Source organism: Lissotriton vulgaris, chromosome 11, assembly GCF_964263255.1.
Source record: "Lissotriton vulgaris chromosome 11, aLisVul1.2, whole genome shotgun sequence".
Classification (NCBI taxonomy): Eukaryota; Metazoa; Chordata; class Amphibia; order Caudata; family Salamandridae; genus Lissotriton; species Lissotriton vulgaris.
Window position 1 is genome coordinate 994,402,900 of NC_141699.1, and position 19,010 is coordinate 994,421,909.

At 43.1% G+C, this 19,010-nt stretch overlaps 1 protein-coding gene across 1 annotated transcript in view; it reads right to left on the reverse strand.

Moving 5' to 3' along the window:
- Positions 1–557: 557 nt before the first annotated feature.
- Positions 558–19,010, reverse strand: part of LOC147683845 (uncharacterized) — a 46,995-nt gene continuing 28,542 nt past the window's right edge. The window contains exons 3-8 of the mRNA XM_086942579.1: positions 15,640–15,735; positions 13,126–13,218; positions 10,604–10,696; positions 7,859–7,954; positions 3,939–4,022; positions 558–701 (exon numbers count right to left, since the gene is read on the reverse strand). Coding sequence (XP_086798705.1) covers positions 558–701; positions 3,939–4,022; positions 7,859–7,954; positions 10,604–10,696; positions 13,126–13,218; positions 15,640–15,735 — 606 coding nt within the window. The remainder of the gene's footprint in view (positions 702–3,938; positions 4,023–7,858; positions 7,955–10,603; positions 10,697–13,125; positions 13,219–15,639; positions 15,736–19,010) is intronic.

Here is a 19,010-nt window from a genome sequence, read left to right on the forward strand (position 1 = left end):
GCTGTAAATCGTGCTCGGCTTTGTACTTTCATGGATGATTATTTGATTTGGCATTTACCATTGTGTTTCTTTTACTAGTGTTGGGTTCAGAAATATAGAATATGTTCTCCTAGAGAGCTATTGTCAGTGTTTATTGTCCTTTGGTGGATGTATACTTCCTAACCCAGTTCAGTGGAAACTTTTTTGCATTTTAGATGTCTGGGGACCAAAAGGGAAGGCTATGCAGGGCAGACAGTGATCGCCCTGGAGTCTAAATCACAGTCAAATAATTTTTATTGAACTTGATTTCTCGTTTCACACTCGTAGTATTCTTGATACCATGTCATTCAGAAATTTTAATTAGAACCTGCCACTCTGTTGGTTGTAATTTTCCCTTATGTCTGCCACGAATCCTGACCTATCTTTAGAATCGCCTTTTTATCACTTTTATCTTTCTTGACCCAAACGTGGTCAAGGTTTGGTCTCTGTTTTCATTCGTTTTATGGAACGAACATGTACACATCTTTAGCTTTCCTTTTCTTGTTTATCACTAAATTTCTTTAAGGCATTGTAAACATTTAAAGCACATTCAAAGATGGCCGTTCATGTCTCACCTTATTCATCTTTTTCTCCATAATTAGGACTACCTTCCGCAACTGCTTATTTTCACAGCGAGTTTCCATGAAGGACTGTAGTTCTGATTCATGTCTCTTTTCTTTGATCTAGAGAGTAGCATATGTAGAGATTACAATGAGAAGAAGGAGCTCACATTAATGGAGAGCACATCATGACAGGGTAGGCAACAGGGGCAAAGAATACCCAAGGAGGTAGTTGATCATATGCAGCTGGGAGAATTAGTAAGGAAGAAGCCAGAGAAACAACCTAATATCACAAAAGCTGAATGTAGAACCACTTTTAACACAAGTAGTTCCGAAGAGGTACATGCATGTCTATTCATTCCAAATACAGAAAAATACAAAGACATTGCATGAGCCATGCTTGATTCCAGATCAAATGCAAAACCAACAGTTGAGGGACAGAATGCAGAACAATGCCATGCATTCACCCCAGTACAGAGATCTGGGCCTAAATCCATCGTTTTTTTGCACTCCACACCACCCCAGTTCAGACATGGCCATATGCAAATCAGCCTTGACCCTGTGCCTCATGGTAACACTCCAGCCCAAACTGCCAAGCCATGCCTTCCCTGGACCGGAATCAAGCATCCTAGGACCGGTTTCTGGCTATCAGCCATCTTCAGCCAGGATAGCTTGATTCCAGATCCAAGGCACAGGATTTAAAATCCATTAGCTGGAGCCCCGGTTGCTAACCTTTTGACTTCTGCGTGCACAATGAATTATTACTGGAAGGCAGGGACTGATGCAAATATTGCAATTTGAAGCTAAAAAATACCCCACAAAATACAGAAACAAGTGTAGATCAAACACATAAAAACATTATATAATATGTTATTTAATTCGTAAATAAAAGCAGAAGAAATACATCTAAATTCTAGACAAATGTTGGTTTTATTTCTAAAAGATGAAGCAATATGCTAGACTCTATCATATTGCTTTGTCTTTTTTGTTCCTAATGAATGTTGGAGCATACCAGTGCTTCAATGGAGGTCACAAATCATCAGTACTAGATTATGTATGCTGTTATTGTGCTGCTCCCATGAACCAAGATAAGGATATCAGCTTAAGGCTTTTTGGAGCACGTAAAGTAGTATTCTATCTGTGTTACTTCACATACTACATAATGCAATTTAAAAAAAACATAGCTAGTGAAATCTCTCTCTCTCTCTCTCTTACTACTAATACTACTACTACTACTAAAAGTTACTTTTCCGAAGTACAGTGGGGAATTTTTTTCTTTAAGTAGTCCCACATCTCTATTTGTTCAAAATTATTTAAATTTTTTATTTTCCATTACATTAACTTAAATGTTTTTAATTTTTTTTAATAAACTTTATTACATTTCCTCATATTGTCCTATCAGGAGATCTACGTCTTGTTATGTTATGTTATGTTATGGGGATGACTTATAGAGCGCATGGCTACTCAGTGTCCCGGCGCTATATAGATCTGTAGAGGAAACCAGAAACACAGCAGACTAAAGGCCATACAGCCAGGTCTTCTTGGTGACAGATCTTCACAAACAGTTGGACAGTTTATAATTGTAAACTTGCACTCGCAAATCTAGTTGTGGAGACTCTTAAGTCTATATTTAGGTGTAACTCTCCACTCAAAACTGGTGAATAGCAAAAAGGTGGAGACTTTCGCTTAGGTACAGGTATAATGTATAAGTGAGTACATCTACAAATGAAAACTTACCTTTATGAATGGGCACTTGATTTATAACCCCCAATTTCAAACTCCTTCTCATTTACCGAGCATTTTAAAATGTTCAGTTTTAGATCTGTGCTTTAACAAGTACATATGTTATTTGTCTTAACATAATATTTAATTTTCTAAAAGGCCTTGGACACCCTGGGTAGGCGTCACTTAGCCTTACGTGTCTGTGGAACTCAGTAAGAACTGCTGAGGTGGAGCGTAAAGGTTAGTCCATAAAATCAATTCTAAAGAAAAATGTACAGTAATATGAAGGTTTGTTTCTGAACAACATAAAATCCGAATACTACCACAGACATTTTTCCTGCTAGGACCCACACACTTGGACCTGAGTAGGCCGGATACTGCCCAGCTGTGGTTGACAATAATTTACAATGGAAAACTACTTAACAATAACAATGATTCACTAATGTGACCACTTTAGATACTCATAAAAGTGTGTAAGAAAACTCCACCTTCATAGGAAGGGCTCTTCAGACACAGGCAAAGACTTTGAGACCATTGATGGCAAGGATCTAGCAATTTCCTAGTAAACATTATATGAGGGCAGACTTGTTAGAACAGGGTGGAGAGGGGCAGTGTACTACTGACATTCTTTTATTTTTATTTCAGTTTTGCAGGCATGTGCCTTAGGGTAAATGTTGGGATTATCCACTAAACATCAGAATGTGAGCTCAAGAAGCTATTTGTAATGGGCTGGGTTGAACCTAACCGCTGTGTGTCAAAGGCTATGCTGGTCTCCACATCAAGAAAAAGGAAGTGAGAATGGGACTAACCAAATTTCCCTATCTCTATACATACCCTGGAAGCTGGTTGGTTGTAACACCTGAGTGTCTATGTTTTCAGACCACAGGCAGTTTTGGGGCAGATGTTCACCCATTCAACATCCCCCTGTTGATCTGATATGTTTCTGAGCACATACCTTCACCAACCTGCCTTGGAGAAGGGTGTCTAGATATAGCAAAACCAGAGTTGAGACCTGTTTTATTTGGGTCAGTCAGAGTAATGAAGCATAAATGCTGCCTTCCTTACAAATGGTAGCATGGCCTTCTGCCTGAGAGGTTGAGGTCCCACTTCTACTACTGCTACTGCGTGTTCACAGCACTAAGGCTTGATATCTTTAAAATAGCATTAATGTATGCAAATACACACCAATGTATTTACTGTATTGGATAGTTATTAGTTTGTGCAATTCATGCACCCACAGTGGTTGCCTCTAATCCTGGACAGTCACAAATGGTAGACTCGTTATTTTCCTTTTTCTTTTGTAGGCATTGGATTAAACAAGTCTTACTGGACTGATGCCCATTATTCCATGCGGTGATGAAAAGTACTGACCAGGCCTACCTATTTCCACATGAAAAAAGCTACTGCTAGCTTCTTATTCCAAAAAGAGTGCACTGCCCAACCCTCATGTACCAGGACAATGAACCAATACCTAGCTGCCACACATATTTCTCTTCCACTCTACAACATACAGAGCACACGGCTTCAATCCAGTTGAGACCCAAAGCCCCAAACATGGGGTGGTGAGAAGCGGTGCTTGGACCAGCACAACCAAGGAATCCCAGAGGTGGAGAATACAGAACTCTACAGCGCACGTACCTCAAGCTCCTCCTTCTCAATGGCCAGCTCATGTATCTTGGATGATAAATCGGAGATGGTCTCCTCCATCAGCCTGTGAGTATTCTGCAAAGGTAAAAGATATGTTATTACAGAGCTGTCAACTTGCTTTACATCAGACCTGAGTACATGTCTCCATGCTGAACGTACCTAAGACTCCAATAGCACCAAGGCAGTCTGGTGACAGGGCCTAACGTAAATGTAAATGTAAATGTACAGGAATTTATATAGCGCAAATCACCAACCGGTCTCTAAGCGCTTGCTTAGGGAACTCGTCCTGGTATTCCCCTGTGAGATAACACCGGCAGAGTATCCACAAGGTAAAAGCCAGGCATCCCGCCGCGAGGGGCCGTTGTGGAGATTAAGCAAGCTATTGCCCAGAGTCGCAGAGTGTGAACCCGTGAATGGAGTAGGCACCGGAGCGAGAATTGTCGAGTTCATGGACATTTTAGGACTCAAGACCCCGCCGAGCCGGGAATTGAACCCTGGTCCCGGGCTGACCTCTGCTTCCAGGTCTGCCTCCTCTAACCAGTGAGCCACACTTCTGCACGTAGGCGGTATATCTCTATTTGCTGAAAAACTTCATCATTTTAGCTTTTGTATGCTAGAGCTGGACTAAAAAGAAACAAATGTGTCCATTGGCAGCATTCCTCACTGCTGACTGGACCACAGGAAAGCTCAGCTCAACTCAGTCCAAAATAAAAGGAGAGTGTTATAAGCAGACCCACCAGAGAAGCCCTGAAGGTTTGGATGAAGTCTCGCTCAACGCTCACCTTAATTGACTGGAGCAAGACCCGGCTACCCTTTTGACAGAATCTGGTTACAACCCACTAGGAAAACTGGAAGCCATTCGGTCTTTCCGTCAAGCATTCACTCTTTATAGAACCTTGGACGTCCACGTCCCATATTGGGGTTGAACTATGTTTGCATCAACAACGGCTCACGTACTGGAGGAAGAATGGAAGACAGACCCAGTGTTTTTTCTTACCCGGAGGCACTACTATCATTCTGTTGGTCACTGAAGCACTTGCTCACACCTTAATAGAACAATCCATATCTGAAAGGTGGTTACCTAACATTTGCAGAGTGTCTGCCAATTAGTTGCGCCTTGACTGTTGTGTTTCTTGTACAAGTTAAAACAAAAAAAATTTGGGTTGAAATCAGCAAAATATACGGCAGAAAGCGGCCTATGAGGCAAATGCCTTATGCCCATAAATAAGCAGAAAATGCAGTGGAAAACATGTTTTCTATGGCTAGGCTCATAAAGCAGTCCATGCTATAAGCAGCAGAATTTCCTGAATAATGGGGGCACATCTCTGTTCAGCTCCTGTGTGTAAGTGCAGAACATGGCAATGGCACATCCAAGATTATCCCATCCAATGGATCCAATGATACCTGCACACAATAATGTTTTAAACTGCTATCCTCGTGGTTAAAAGACTACCTCTTATCTTTAAACTTTGTAGAGAACACTATATCTGTATTTAGGGCTGCAAGTATACATGTTATCTTTGGACAAGTTGAAAAATGCAGATTGGCTTTACTTAGTTGCTGCTTGCGGTGGAAAGTGTACCTGCTCTTTTGCTGTTTGTGTTGCAGAATTGCCTGCTATTTTATTTATAGTCCTTGCTTAAGGGAAGTAATATTGATGGCATAGAACAATTAGGTTAAAAGGGATCTCTGTTATGACTGTAAGATGCTGGTGAATCCTTCGCTTTCTCCAAAGGAATGGTTGTTTATAGCTTTCCTTGTGTTTTGTTGAATGCCTTTATGCTTGCATTAGGGGTTGTTAAGCTTAAATTCCTTTTGAATGTTGTTGTGTGCATCTGCTAGGTAAAGATGTAGTGGCACTGGAAGATGTTCTGGTAGAAAGTTTCTATTGAGAGGGTACAATGGTTTTGCACCTTGTGTAGTCTGTATAGTTTCTTTGGTGCTTGCTCTACCTGAGGTGTTGTGGGGTTGCTGGCAGTGCATAGATGTATATATGTATGTTTAGCTTGTGTTGTTTGATTGCAGCTGTTTGATTGTGTAAGACGAGAGAGGTGAATTCCGTGTGGTGCACATAACCTAGTTATGGTTGGGAGTATCTTATATCCCTGAATATAGCCTGTGATTTCAAGAGTTGGTTGGATCTGATGTTCAGGAAAGGACTGAAATTAACGTCCCACAGTCTGTCTGGTCACTACCTGTGAGGCTCATTGAACATTGCTAAAGGAGTGTAGGCAGGTCACGGACCCCCTGAAGGACAAGCAGGTGCAACAATTTCAGGAGAAGTAGTCGAATAATAGTGTACGATTTATGGAATGCCCTTCCGTAGCAACAAGGGCATTTATTAGGCCATTTGTGTTGGTACCAGAAGGCAACTGTTTTTACAGGACTTAAGCTAGCACTGGCCCGCAGGACTTAAACCATGGAGTTGCTTCAGAACCTGTTCTCCAGGAGGAAATAGCTGAAGCCAGGGGTTAGGAAACTTGGTTCCATGAATTAAAATACAGTAGGCAAACTTGACAAATGGTTAAAAAAAGCTGTGACATGGGAAAGATGGGATGAAACTAATGTTTTCACAGATGATTAGATGAAGGCAAACATTGACTTGGAGTGGAATTAATAAGGGATTTATTTAGTACCAAAAAAAGCTGTGTACCCAGTAGTTCTGCCTGAGACCACAGACAGCAGACATACCTCTTGCTGAGGATGGAAGTGAAAGACACCTCTGGAGACTTGAGCATAAGTAGAACCTTCTGAGGCAGCTGATCTGAGATGGACCACTGACAACTTGAAAAACATTGAAGGACCCAGGTGCAAATGGATTTCTTATTGAATTTCATAAAAAAAAGTATAGTGATCTGTTGATTACTAGATAACTACAGGTTCTCACTGGGGACTTCACTGCCACAATTCTGCATAGGCTCGCAAATTGCATGGCCACCAGGACACAAACTGAGCTATGAGTAACTACTACTTGATTGGTGGTACACTGCAGAAAGATCAATAGGTTGTTGTCTTGGCCAGAAATACTAAAATGGCATTACAGCCTGCTGCCAAGGGCTATAATATTGATTAACGGCCCTGTCCTTGAGCTATAGGAGCTGGGCAAAGGCGAGGGTTTATAGCAAGGGAGAGGGCTTTTAACAACTGATTTAGAATGAGAAAGAAGATTTCTAATTCTATTAGAACATTCTACTCACTGGAGTAGACTATTCTATAATAAACAAGGAGAAAGAGAAAGGCAGGTATTTTAATGCTGTAGCAAGAGCATAAGGTATTTAGTGCCATTACTGTCCAAGAGCAGTTACTTGATCCTCACTGGAGCTATCAACATTCCAGTGCTCTATTACAGCATTATAGCCCACTGCTGAGCTCCATACCAGTCGTTAAACGCCCTGAACTCGAGTTACAGGTCAGAGCGACAGGTGATAGCCTATAATGAGACAGAGGGTCTTTAACCAACAGGTATAGCCCAAGGTAGAAGGGCTATGATGCCAAAAGAACATTCCAAAAAAGAAAAGGGAGAAACATAAACACAAACATTGGAATGTTGGAGCAGAAGGCCAGTACCAGCCACACAACGGTGACGGCTATCCTGTCCGCTGAAATAGAAATCCCATAGGATCTGTGACGGAGTAACTCTGTCCGCTAAATATTTAAATCAGGCCCTAATTAGCCAAGGATGGGTCTTGAAGATTATTTGTCTAACATATGCTTCCCACACCTGAAAGAAGGTTCTTTCATTTACAACTGTTTTAAACAGCATCTGTTCATACCCTCAACATTTGAAACACCCAATAAATGACCATTCAGTCGCAGTTGTCCGGCATAACAGAACTCCTACTGCAGTTATTAAACTGCCCATCCCACTGCTCTGCAACACATGTATAATCTCTTCCTGGACATCACTGTACCTTCTGACGCTCGACTGAAGCAAGCTGATGATCTTCCAGACACCTCTTTTCATCCAGCTGCTGCTGCATGGTGGTAATCATATCATCCAGATGAAACTGCAAAGCAGAAGCAATAAGCAGGACCGAATCAGATATGTTTGCAAGCACACACTGGCGTCTACCCTCATGACCTAAACACTGCCCAAGGAGAATGTCCTCACATCTACTACTCGTTGTTATGGACAAGGCATTAGATTCAGTCAGTTGGACCTATATGTTCATATTACTAAGACACCTGAATATGGGCCCCCAATTTATAGCCCTGATTCGACTATTGTACACTGCCCTAATGCATCGGCTGGGTCGCCAGGGCCACATCTCCACATTTTCCCATACAGCGGGGAACCAAACAGGGATGCCCCCTCTCCCCTCCGCCCTCGCCATAAAGTCCCTGGCGGCCTGGGTACGTATAGATACATAATACAGTAGTTTTGAATGGACCCCCAAAATTTCTGATCGTATTGCGCTCTGTGCAGATGATCTGTTATTCTTCCTAACAGACCCCCATTGAGCAGGGCCCAGAATACTACAGATCATGCGTATTTTTAGTGAGACCTCCGGTCTCTATATGAACTCTTCTAAATCGCTGCTTTGGCCGCTGCAGGGGTCATTGGGGAATGGTCGATGAACTGAGGAACTCACTATAGTATCACAGGGGTTCACATATCTGGGAGTCTACATATTGGACATCCAAAGTTTGTCCTGGAAACGCAACTCAGAGGAAACAACAGAAAAGGTTAAAGTTGAAATTAAAAATTGGTCAGCACTCCCCTTATCCCTATATGGATGCTCGCCCATACTTAAAATGGTCTCCCTACCCAAATTATTGAACCACTTACCATCCGTATCCTATCCCTATGATATGGTTTCACCAAATTAACGCACTGCTGGGGGTGGCGCTGCCAGAGTAGCCCTACGTAAATTTACGCAGTCTACTTACTGTGGGGGCATTGCCGCTGCTAACATATAAGCTTATCATGCCGCAAAGCATCTACAGGTTCTGAATGACTGGTGGTATGGCCCTAGAAAAGATCCTGCGTATCGACTTGAGCAGTGGATGAAGGGGGGCCCACCGTTCTCTCGCTCATATACAATAAGACAGACCCTAAAGATCTTCCCCTGCTACACTCGTGGTAATCCTAACATGGCGACAAATCCTACGTAGAATCAGAAGGAGGGGATGTCTAACATAAAAGACCCCTCTTTGGCAAAATCTCCTGCTTCCCCAATTAGCTGATTTACAGGCCCTCCGCAGTTGGGACCGCATTGGCGCCTCAACATTAAGGGGTGTTATGAAAGGAACGGTCCTTAAGTAATTTGGAGACCTCCAAAAAGAAATCCATATGCCCCATACCCAATTCTTTCAGTTTCTGCAACTGCAACACGCCATTCACGCATACATTAAAACTTTTACTACCCTCCCAGAATTCAGCCCTCTCAAAGGCAAACTACTCATGGGAGATCTCGAGGAACATAAGATATCCATGATATATCAAACCTAGTTACGAATAGCCCAACAATCTTAGATGCTCTCAGGGTCGCCTGGGATACCGATATTAGACCACTGGATGAGGACGACTGGACCGAAGCCCTACGATCACCACACGGTGCCACAATTACTTCTCAACTTCGTCTCATCCAATTGAAATACCTCCACAGAGCTTACAACACCCGACACGGACTATGAGCCGTGGGGTTGATTGCTTCCCCAATATGCCTCCGATGTCAATCAGACAAAGGCACTTTCATACATACAAACTGGTCCTGCTTGGTCCTTGACCGGTTCTGGGGAGGGGTTATCGCTTGCTTAGGCGAGGTACTGGCTTGAAACAACTGGAGTCTCCACAGTTAACATTCTTACTTAGTACAGAAAGTTTAGGTGGTAACAGGTACAAAACACACCTACTGTTCTAAGGTCTTACTGTCGCTAAGCGAGATATAGCCATGCTAAGCTGAAACCTACTGTTTCCTTCCATTGATAATGGAAGCACATTTATTTTACACAAGAATCGTAATGCTTCAATAAAAAATTGAGATGCTAATTCCTGAATTTCATGTGTCTCCATTTGGGCGTGCACAAGTTACTAAATGAAAAGGCTTTAGGTCTGTTTCCATGAATTCCTTGGGGAGTCGGGTTGTCATGTTCTGAGGTTACACATACCACCTGTTACCGTGCTACTTTGGGGGTACAGTTGGTGCACTGTGAGCGAGCCAGGACTCCGGCCAACATATCCTGATTGTGTGTGTGGACTCAGTCTCGCGTAGTTTTAACATTTATGTTGTCCAAACATGCCAAGTCTTACTGAGAGAGTATGAACCAAACAACAAGAGGTCTTAGAATGATGAACATCCAAATGAAACATTTGCTCAGGGGAAGTAAATCTCTGAACATTTTCTGAAATTAAATATGGTAAGAAAAACTGAGGATTCTATATATTTTGGAAAACACTTGGAACAAACTTTCTCCACACCTAGGCAATGGCTGCTCTACAATCCTACCCTACAAGGTGGTAAGAATCATTTGTTGACAGCATAAACATTGTTGTTATGCTTGCCAAACGTTTTTTTGCTTTTACAAACGTTCTCAAACGGCCCTTATAGCTGCTAGTGTTGCAGAACAACTAACTAATGAGGTTAATCAAAAATCTATCTAAATCTAACTTCTTTGCAGCACCTGTACAATCACTACCGGGCCAGCCAATGTACCTGCTCTTGTTTCAGTGATGAAACCTGATCCGTCAGATTCTTGTTCCTCTCCGTCTCTGCCTGCAGAGCGCAGTTCATGGCTTTAATATCAACCTGCAAAGCAGAAGCAACACATCAGACAGTATTAGAAAGAACAGTTTGACATATGTCCTCAGGGTCTCCCACCACCCTAGAGAATGGTTTTACACCACGTGCACTTTAAGCCTACCAGGTTTGGCAAGAGATTGCAAACCTTTTCACCTTTAGGACTTAAATCCGATCACTCGCCTCAATGTCTGCAAGGGCAAGTCAATAGGAACTAGGAAAGAGCTTGTCCCTGGATACTCTGGGCCTTTTCAGTAGCACTAGAGAGTCTTCATTTTTAGAGCTGAGGAGTTTGCAGCTGTGACACCGATGTGTAGGTTCCACTAATCAATAGGAACTGCACGTTTGCAAATTGCATGAACTTAGGATGGTGCCAGACTGATTCCATGCACCCGCACTAGCACCTGGTTGCTCAGAGGACAAACACAAGGGAGCAGAACATTTGATGTCTCTGAGCAACGAAAAAGGGAGGCTTCAGCGTCTTTTTTGCATGTTGAACACACTTTGGAAATAAGAATGATGGAAAAGGGGCATGTGAATTACACATATGGGAACCTCTAGGGGGTCATACAGGACAACACAGTACACCCCCCTGGCAGATTGTAGATAACAAGGGGAGAAAAGAGGTTGAGGGCATCTATAAAGCCGAAGAGTTTTTAGGCTCTACGAGATGGTATGCTTTTTTAGTGTTGTAAGTATGAAAAGCGACTGTTCGTAAGAAATGTTGTACTTTTTCACACCAGCCAGAGTACAATGAACTGAGGAAAACTTTACCCAGGCAAGTGAGCAAGATTATTTCTGAGCTACAGAAAGCAGGAATAGTTTTAGATGGAGTCACAACAACGGGTGGCAGGGAAGATTGGAAGTGAAATTCTGAACTTAACCTGCTAGCAAGGAGCTCAGCATGACCCTACACTAAAGACATAACAGGTAAGGCACCATTTATGGTAGTTATTTTTTTATACTTTTCGTTAGTGAAATGTAGTAGCTACATCTGTTGACTGGATTACATTACAACTTTGCGTATACATGTCATGTCAGTCATAATAGTTAAGACATATGACCAGCATCTTGAGTCTTCCAGTTACATTCATTTTCATGCAGTTGCCTCAACGTTTAACAATTCTGTTTCCAATACATAACATACATGTAAAATTCTACACAGATCGTACTCTGTCCGACTGCTGATGCTATTTATATCATTGTAATGATCTTATTGATGTCTAATCTCATGTCCCTCTTGTGTGTATACTCTAATGAGTCCGCAGTTTCACTATGCCCTGTGCACCCATCACGGGGGAGACTTCTACCGCAATCAATCAGGGACTTGTGAAGTGTGCTACTCACCCGTGAGGGTCTCAAGGCGCTGGGGGGGAGGGGGAGAGGGGGAGAGGGAGAAGGTCGAGCAGCTCCATTTCACCCGAAGAGCCAGGTCTTGAGGTTCTTCCTGAAAGTGTGCAGAGTGGGGGAACGTCTGATGTTGAGCAAGAGTGTGTTCCAGGTCTTTGCTGCAATGTAGGAGTTGGCTCTTCTACCTGTTCTGGCTCTGCATATGAGCGGGGTTTAAGCGAGAGCGAGGTCGGTGGAGCGGAGGTTTCTCTAGGTCCTCCAGTTCTCCTGTTTGTTTGCCCACTAAATATGCCTGATAAGTTTCCCAGATGTTCTTTTGTCTATCTTTTTGGAATGCTGAACCCCCCTTCTGATTTCTTCGATTGATAATGGCAGCACACGTATTTTACACAAGATCATAATGCTTCAATAAATAATTGAAATGCTAATTTCTGTATTTCTTGTGTCTCCCGTTGGGCATGCACAAATTACCAAATGAAAGGGCTTTAGATCTGCTTCCAAGATTTCCTTGGGGAGTCGGGGTTGTCATGTTCTGAGGTTGCACATACCACCTGTCACCTTGCTACTTTGGGGGTACAGATGGTGCACTGTGAGCTAGCGAGGACTCAGGCCAACATATCCTGATTGTGTGTGTGGACTCAGTCTTGCGTAGTTTTAACATTTAAGTTGTCCAAACATGCCAAGTCTTACTGAGAGAGTATGAACCGTACAACAAGAGGTCTTAGAATGGTGAACAGCCAAATGAAACATTTGCTCAGGGGAAGTAAATCTCTGAACATTACTGAAATTAAATATGGTAAGAAAAACTGAAGATTCTATATATTTTGGAAAACACTTTGAACACACTTTCTCCACACCTAGGCAACGGCTGCTCTACTATCCTATCCTAAAAGGTGGTAAGAATCATTTGTTGACAGTATAAACATTGTTGCCATGCTTGCCAAAGGTTTTTGTTTGCTTTTACAGAAGTTCTCAAACTGTCCTTATAGCTGGTAGTGTTCCAGAACAACTAACTAATGAGGTTAATCAAAAACCTATCCAACTTCTTTGCAGTACCTGTACAATCACTAACGGGCCAGCCAATGTACCTGCTCTTGTTCCAGGGATGCAATGTGATCCTCAAGGTTTCGACTCCTCTCCCTCTCTGCCTTAAGAGCGCACTTCATGGCATTCATATCAACCTGCAAAGCAGACGCAACACATCAGACAGTATTAGAAAGAACAGTTTGACATATGTCCTCAGGGTCTCCCACCACCCTAGAGAATGGTTTTACACCACGTGCACTTTAAGCCTACCAGGTTTGGCAAGAGATTGCAAACCTTTTCACCTTTAGGACTTAAATCTGATCACTCGCCTCAAGGTCTGCAAGGGCAAGTCAATAGGAACTAGGAAATAGCTTGTCCCTGGATACTCTGGGCCTTTTCAGCAGCACTTGAGTCTCTTCATTTTTAGAGCTGAGGAGTTTGCAGCTGTGACACCGCTGTGTAGGTTCCACTAATCAGTAGGAACTGCACGGTTGCAAATGGCATGAACTTAGGATGGTGCCAGACTGATTCCATGCACCCGCGCTAGCACCTGGTTGCTCAGAGGACAAACACAAGAGTGCAGAATATATGATGTCTCGAAGCAAAGAAAAGGGAGGCTTCAGCGTCTTTTTTGCATGTTGAACACACTTTGGAACGAAGAATGATGGAAAAATGGCATGAGACATGCACATATGGGAACATCTAGAGGGTCATACAGGAAAACACAGCACATCCCCCTGGCAGATTGTAGATAACAAGGAGAAAAGAGAGGTTGAGGACTTCTATAAAGCTGAAGGGTTTTTAGGCTCTACGAGATGGTATGCTTTTTTAGTGTTGTAAGTATGAAAAGCGACTGTTCTTAAGAAATGGTGTACCTTTTCACACCAGCCAGAGTACAATGAACTGAGGACAACTTTACCCAGGCAAGTGAGCAAGATGATTTCTGAGCTACAGAAAGCAGGAATAGTTTTGGATGGAGTCACAACAACGGGTGTCAGGGAAGATTGGAAGTGAAATTCTGAACTTCACCTGCTAGCAAGGAGCTCAGCATGACCCTACACTAAAGAGGTAGCAGGTAAAGCACCATTTAGGCTAGTTATTTATTTCATTTTTTCATTAGTGAAATGTAGTAGCTACATCTATTGACTGGATTACATTACAACTTTGCGTATACATGTCATGTGCATTCACAGTAATTAAAACTTACGACCAGCATCAAGTCTTCAAGTTACATTCATTTTCATGCAGTTGCCTCAACGTTTAACAATTCTGTCTTCCAATACATAACATACATATAACATTCTACACAGATCGTACTCTGTCCGACTGCTGATTCTATTATATCATTGTAATTATCATATTAATGTCTAATCTCATGTCCCTCTAGTGTGTATACACTAATGAGTCCGCAGCTTCACTATGCCCTGTGCACCCTTCACGGGGGAGACCTCTAGCGCAATCAATCAGGGACTTGTGAAGTTTGCTACTCACCCGTGAGGGTCTCAAGGTGCTGGGGTGGAGTGAGTGAGGGAGGAGGTCGAGCAGCTCCAATTCGCCTGAAGAGCCAGGTCTTGAGGTTCTTCCTGAAAGTGTGCAGGGTGGGGGAACGTCTGATGTTGAGCAAGAGTGTGTTCCAAGTCTTTGCTGCAATGTAGGAGTTGGCTCTTCTACCTATTCTGGCTCTGCATATGCACGGGTTTAAGAGAGAGCGAGGTCGGTGGAGCGGAGGTTTCTCTAGGTCCTCCAGTTCTCCTGTTTGTTTGCCCACTAAATATGCCTGATAAGTTTCCCAGATGTTCTTTTGTCTATCTTTTTGGAATGCTGAAACCCCCCTCTGTTTCCTTCGCTTGATAATGGCAGCACACGTATTTTATACAAGAATCATAATGCTTCAATAAATAATTGAAATGCTAATTACTGTATTTCTCGTGTCTCCCTTTGGTCATGCACAAGTTACCAAATGAAAGTGTTTTTGGCCTATTACAAAGAATTCCTTGGGGAGTCGGGTTGTCATGTTCTGAGGTTGCACATACCACCTGTCACTTTGCTAATTTGGAGGTACAAATAGTGCACTGTGAGCTAGCCAGGACTCAGGCCAACATATCCTGATTGTGTGCGTGGACTTAGTCTTGCATAGTCTTAACATTTATGTTGTCCAAACATGCACAGTCTTACTGAGAGAGTATGAACTAAACAACAAGAGGTCTTAGAATGATGAACAGCCAAATTAAACATTTGCTCAGGGGAAATCTCTGAACATTACTGAAATTAAATATGGTAAGAAAAACTGAAGATTATATATATTTTGGAAAACACTTAGAACAAACTTTCTCCACACCTAGGCAACGGCTGCTCTACTATCCAATCCTATCAGGTGGTAAGAATCCATTGTTGACAGTATAAACATTGTTGTTATGCTTGCCAAAGGTTTTTGTTTGCTTTTACAGAAGTTCTCAAACCGTCCTTATAGCTGCCTTATAGCTGGTAGTGTTCCTGAACAACTAACTAATGAGGTTAATCAAAAACCTATCCAACTTCTTTGCAGTACCTGTACAATCACTACCGGGCCAATGTACCTGCTCTTCTTGTTCCAGTGAAGCAACCTGATCCTCCAGATAACAGTTCCTCTCCTTCTCTGCCGTAAGAGCGGCCTTCATGGCATTCAGATCAACCTGCAAAGTAGAAGCAACACATCAGACAGTATTAGAAAGAACAGTTTGACATATGTCCTCAGGGTCTCCCACCACCCTAGAGAATGGTTTTACACCACGTGCACTTTAAGCCTACCAGGTTTGGCAAGAGATTGCAAACTTTTTCACCCTTAGAACTTAAATCTGATCACTCGCCTCAAGGTCTGCAAGGGCAAGTCAATAGGAACTAGGAAAGAGCTTGTCCCTGGATACTCTGGGCCTTTTCAGTAGCACTAGTCTTCATTTTTAGAGCTGAGGAGTTTGCAGCTGTGACACCGATGTGTAGGTTCCACTAATCAGTAGGAACTGCACGTTTGCAAATTGCATGAACTTAGGATGGTGCCAGACTGATTCCAAATTACCCCGCACTAGCACCTGTTTGCTCAGAGGACAAACACAAGAGTGCAGAACATTTGATGTCTCGAAGCAACGAAAAAGGGAGGCTTCAGCGTCTTTTTTGCATGTTGAACACACTTTGGAAATAAGAATGATGGAAAAGGGGCATGGGACGTACACATATGGGAACATCTAGAAGGTCATACAGGACAACACACCACATACCCCTGGCAGATTGTAGAGAACAAGGGGAGAAAAGAGAGGTTGAGGGCTCTATAAAGCCGAAGAGTTTTTAGGCTCTACGAGATGGTATGCTTTTTTAGTGTTGTAAGTATGAAAAGCGACTGTTCGTAAGAAATGGTGTACCTTTTCACACCAGCCAGAGTACAATGAACTGAGGACAACTTTACCCAGGCAAGTGAGCAAGATTATTTCTGAGCTACAGAAAGCTGGAATAGTTTTGCATGTAGTCACAACAACTGGTGTCAGGGAGGTTGGATGTGAAATACTGAACCTCACCTGCTAGCAAGGAGCTCAGCATGACCCTACACTAAAGACGTAACAGGTAAGGCACCATTTATGCTAGTTTATTTATTTATTTTTTTATTAGTGAAATGTAGAAGCTACATCTGTTGACTGGATTACATTACAACTTTGCATAACACATGTCATGTACATTCACAGTGATTAAGACATGACCAGCATCTTAAGTCTGCTGGTTACATTTATTTTCATGCAGTTACCTCAACGTTTAACAGTTCTGTCTTCCAATACATAACATAAATGTAACATTCTACACAGATCTTTTTCTGTCCGACTGCTAATTCTATTTATACAATTATAATTATCACATTAACGTCTCATCTCATGTCCCTCTAGTGTGTATGCTCTAATGAGTCCGCTGCTTCACTATGCCCTGTGCACCCTTCTCGGGGGGGAGACTTCTACCTCAATCCATCAGCGATTTGTGAAGTGTGCTACTCAACCGTGAGGGTCTCAAGGCACTGGGAAGGGGGGGGGGGGTTGTTGGAGGTTGGGCAGCTCCGATTCACCCGAAGAGCCAGGTCTTGAGGTTCTTCCTGAAAATGTGCAGAGTGGGGGAACGTCTGATGTTGGGCGGGAGTTAGTTCCAAGTCTTTGGTGTGATGTATGAGCTGGCTTTTCCATCCGTTCTGGCTCTGTATATGCACGGGGTTCCGGCAAGGGTGTGGTCGGCGGAGCAGAGGTTTCTGTAGGTCCTCCAGTTCTCCTATTGGTTTGCCCACTAAACATGCCTGATAAGTTTCCCAGATGTTCTTTTGTCTATTCTGAAGCGGGAGTAGTTCGTTCTAACGCTCTCAGTGAGTATTACAGTATAACATGTTGCTGTCCCAAGCATTTAGGGTCAGGGTTAGGCCTCTTGCCCATCTCATTGCCAAACGGCGTTTTGCCAGTAGCATACTGATAGATCTCAATTTACAGTCTTTGCCTTTCTTATCATTTTTCTATAACTTAGTAGCGCAAGGAATGGCTCCATCTTCAATGACATACCCACTATATTTCCAAGTTCTAGTGTGACCTTCCCCCAGAAGGAGAATACTTCCGGACAGTGCCATGCCAAATGCATGAAGCCCGCGACCACTTATGCTAGTTCAATCTGTATATGTATGCAGAGATTGTGTGATGTGCAACGCGTTATAAGATGTATGAGAGCAAAACTGGTAGATTTCCAACATTTTCATCATAGAAGTGGGAGAACTCTGTTATCTGGCCACTCCTTGACCTTTGAGCTTTCAGGAGATCAGAGTCAGGAAGTTGAGAGAAATTATCATCTAGAAGCTCCAGAAGAAGACGAAATAGTATCCATTGGGAACTGTGCCGACCAAAAATGTGTAAAATGTATCATTTCATACCATTGGGTTTGCTGATGGCTAAATAAACGATTTTAATGCATTAAAAGGATATCTATTGTAAGCTACCTGGATAGGTAGGGGTGAACATAGAGGGAATAGCTTAAGGAGGTTTTAAAATGGGCTATCGCAGAAAGAAGTTTACAGGTTCTGGGCATGGAGGTTTCCGGACAAGCTGTTAGTTGCTGCATATGAACTCTTGCATATTTTAGTAGACTCTGTTGTGTACTTGTCACTCAAGTGACCATTGTGACTGAGGGAATAAGTGAAAAAGCCTATATAATGAAAGGATTGCCTTTTTAGGTCAGCCTCCTTTACCCACTGTTTCTTGGAGTGCCATTCACATTTTTTGATCAAATATATTTTTATTGAGTTCCACAAAGCAATGGTATACATACAATATATGAAGAAACAAAAAGCGATTTCGTGGCGCCCGTCCCCGGCCCAGCAGCGCACCCCTCTGAGTGTCCATGAGGTGAGGCAAGTCCGGGCGCCCGGGTATGCTATCTTGGCGGAGGGGCATGCCCCCCTGCGGCCATCCGAACTCTTTTCCACCAACTCCCAAACAAGCCCTCCCTCCCACCCCACCCCAACTGTATCCTACCCCTTCAACTACCCCCAAGACCCCCAACCTCCCTCCTCCCGCCCGGTGTGTTCCTTGTAGCGCCGATGTTGGTTGTACTGTGTAGAGGCTAGACTTTGTGTTCCGCCCTGGTCCCTTCATCACTAAACCCCTCCGCCAATTTCAGGACCCGGAGATACCTCGGGCATGTGAGCTCCGTAAATTCCTGGGAAAGTAGAGAGATGAGTGGACGCCAGGTTGCTCTGAAGGTTTCGGAGGACTGAGTAAGCGAGGCCTGTATCCTTTCCATTCCCATGATGTACCATAACCGATGTAACCACCCCGTGTGTGTGGGCTGCCTAGTGGACCCCCAGAGTGACAAGATGTGCTGCGTCGCTGCCCCCATTGCCAGTCCCATCTGTTTTCCCCTCATGGATTTGAGGGGGAACGTCAGGTCGTTCGGCAGTCCG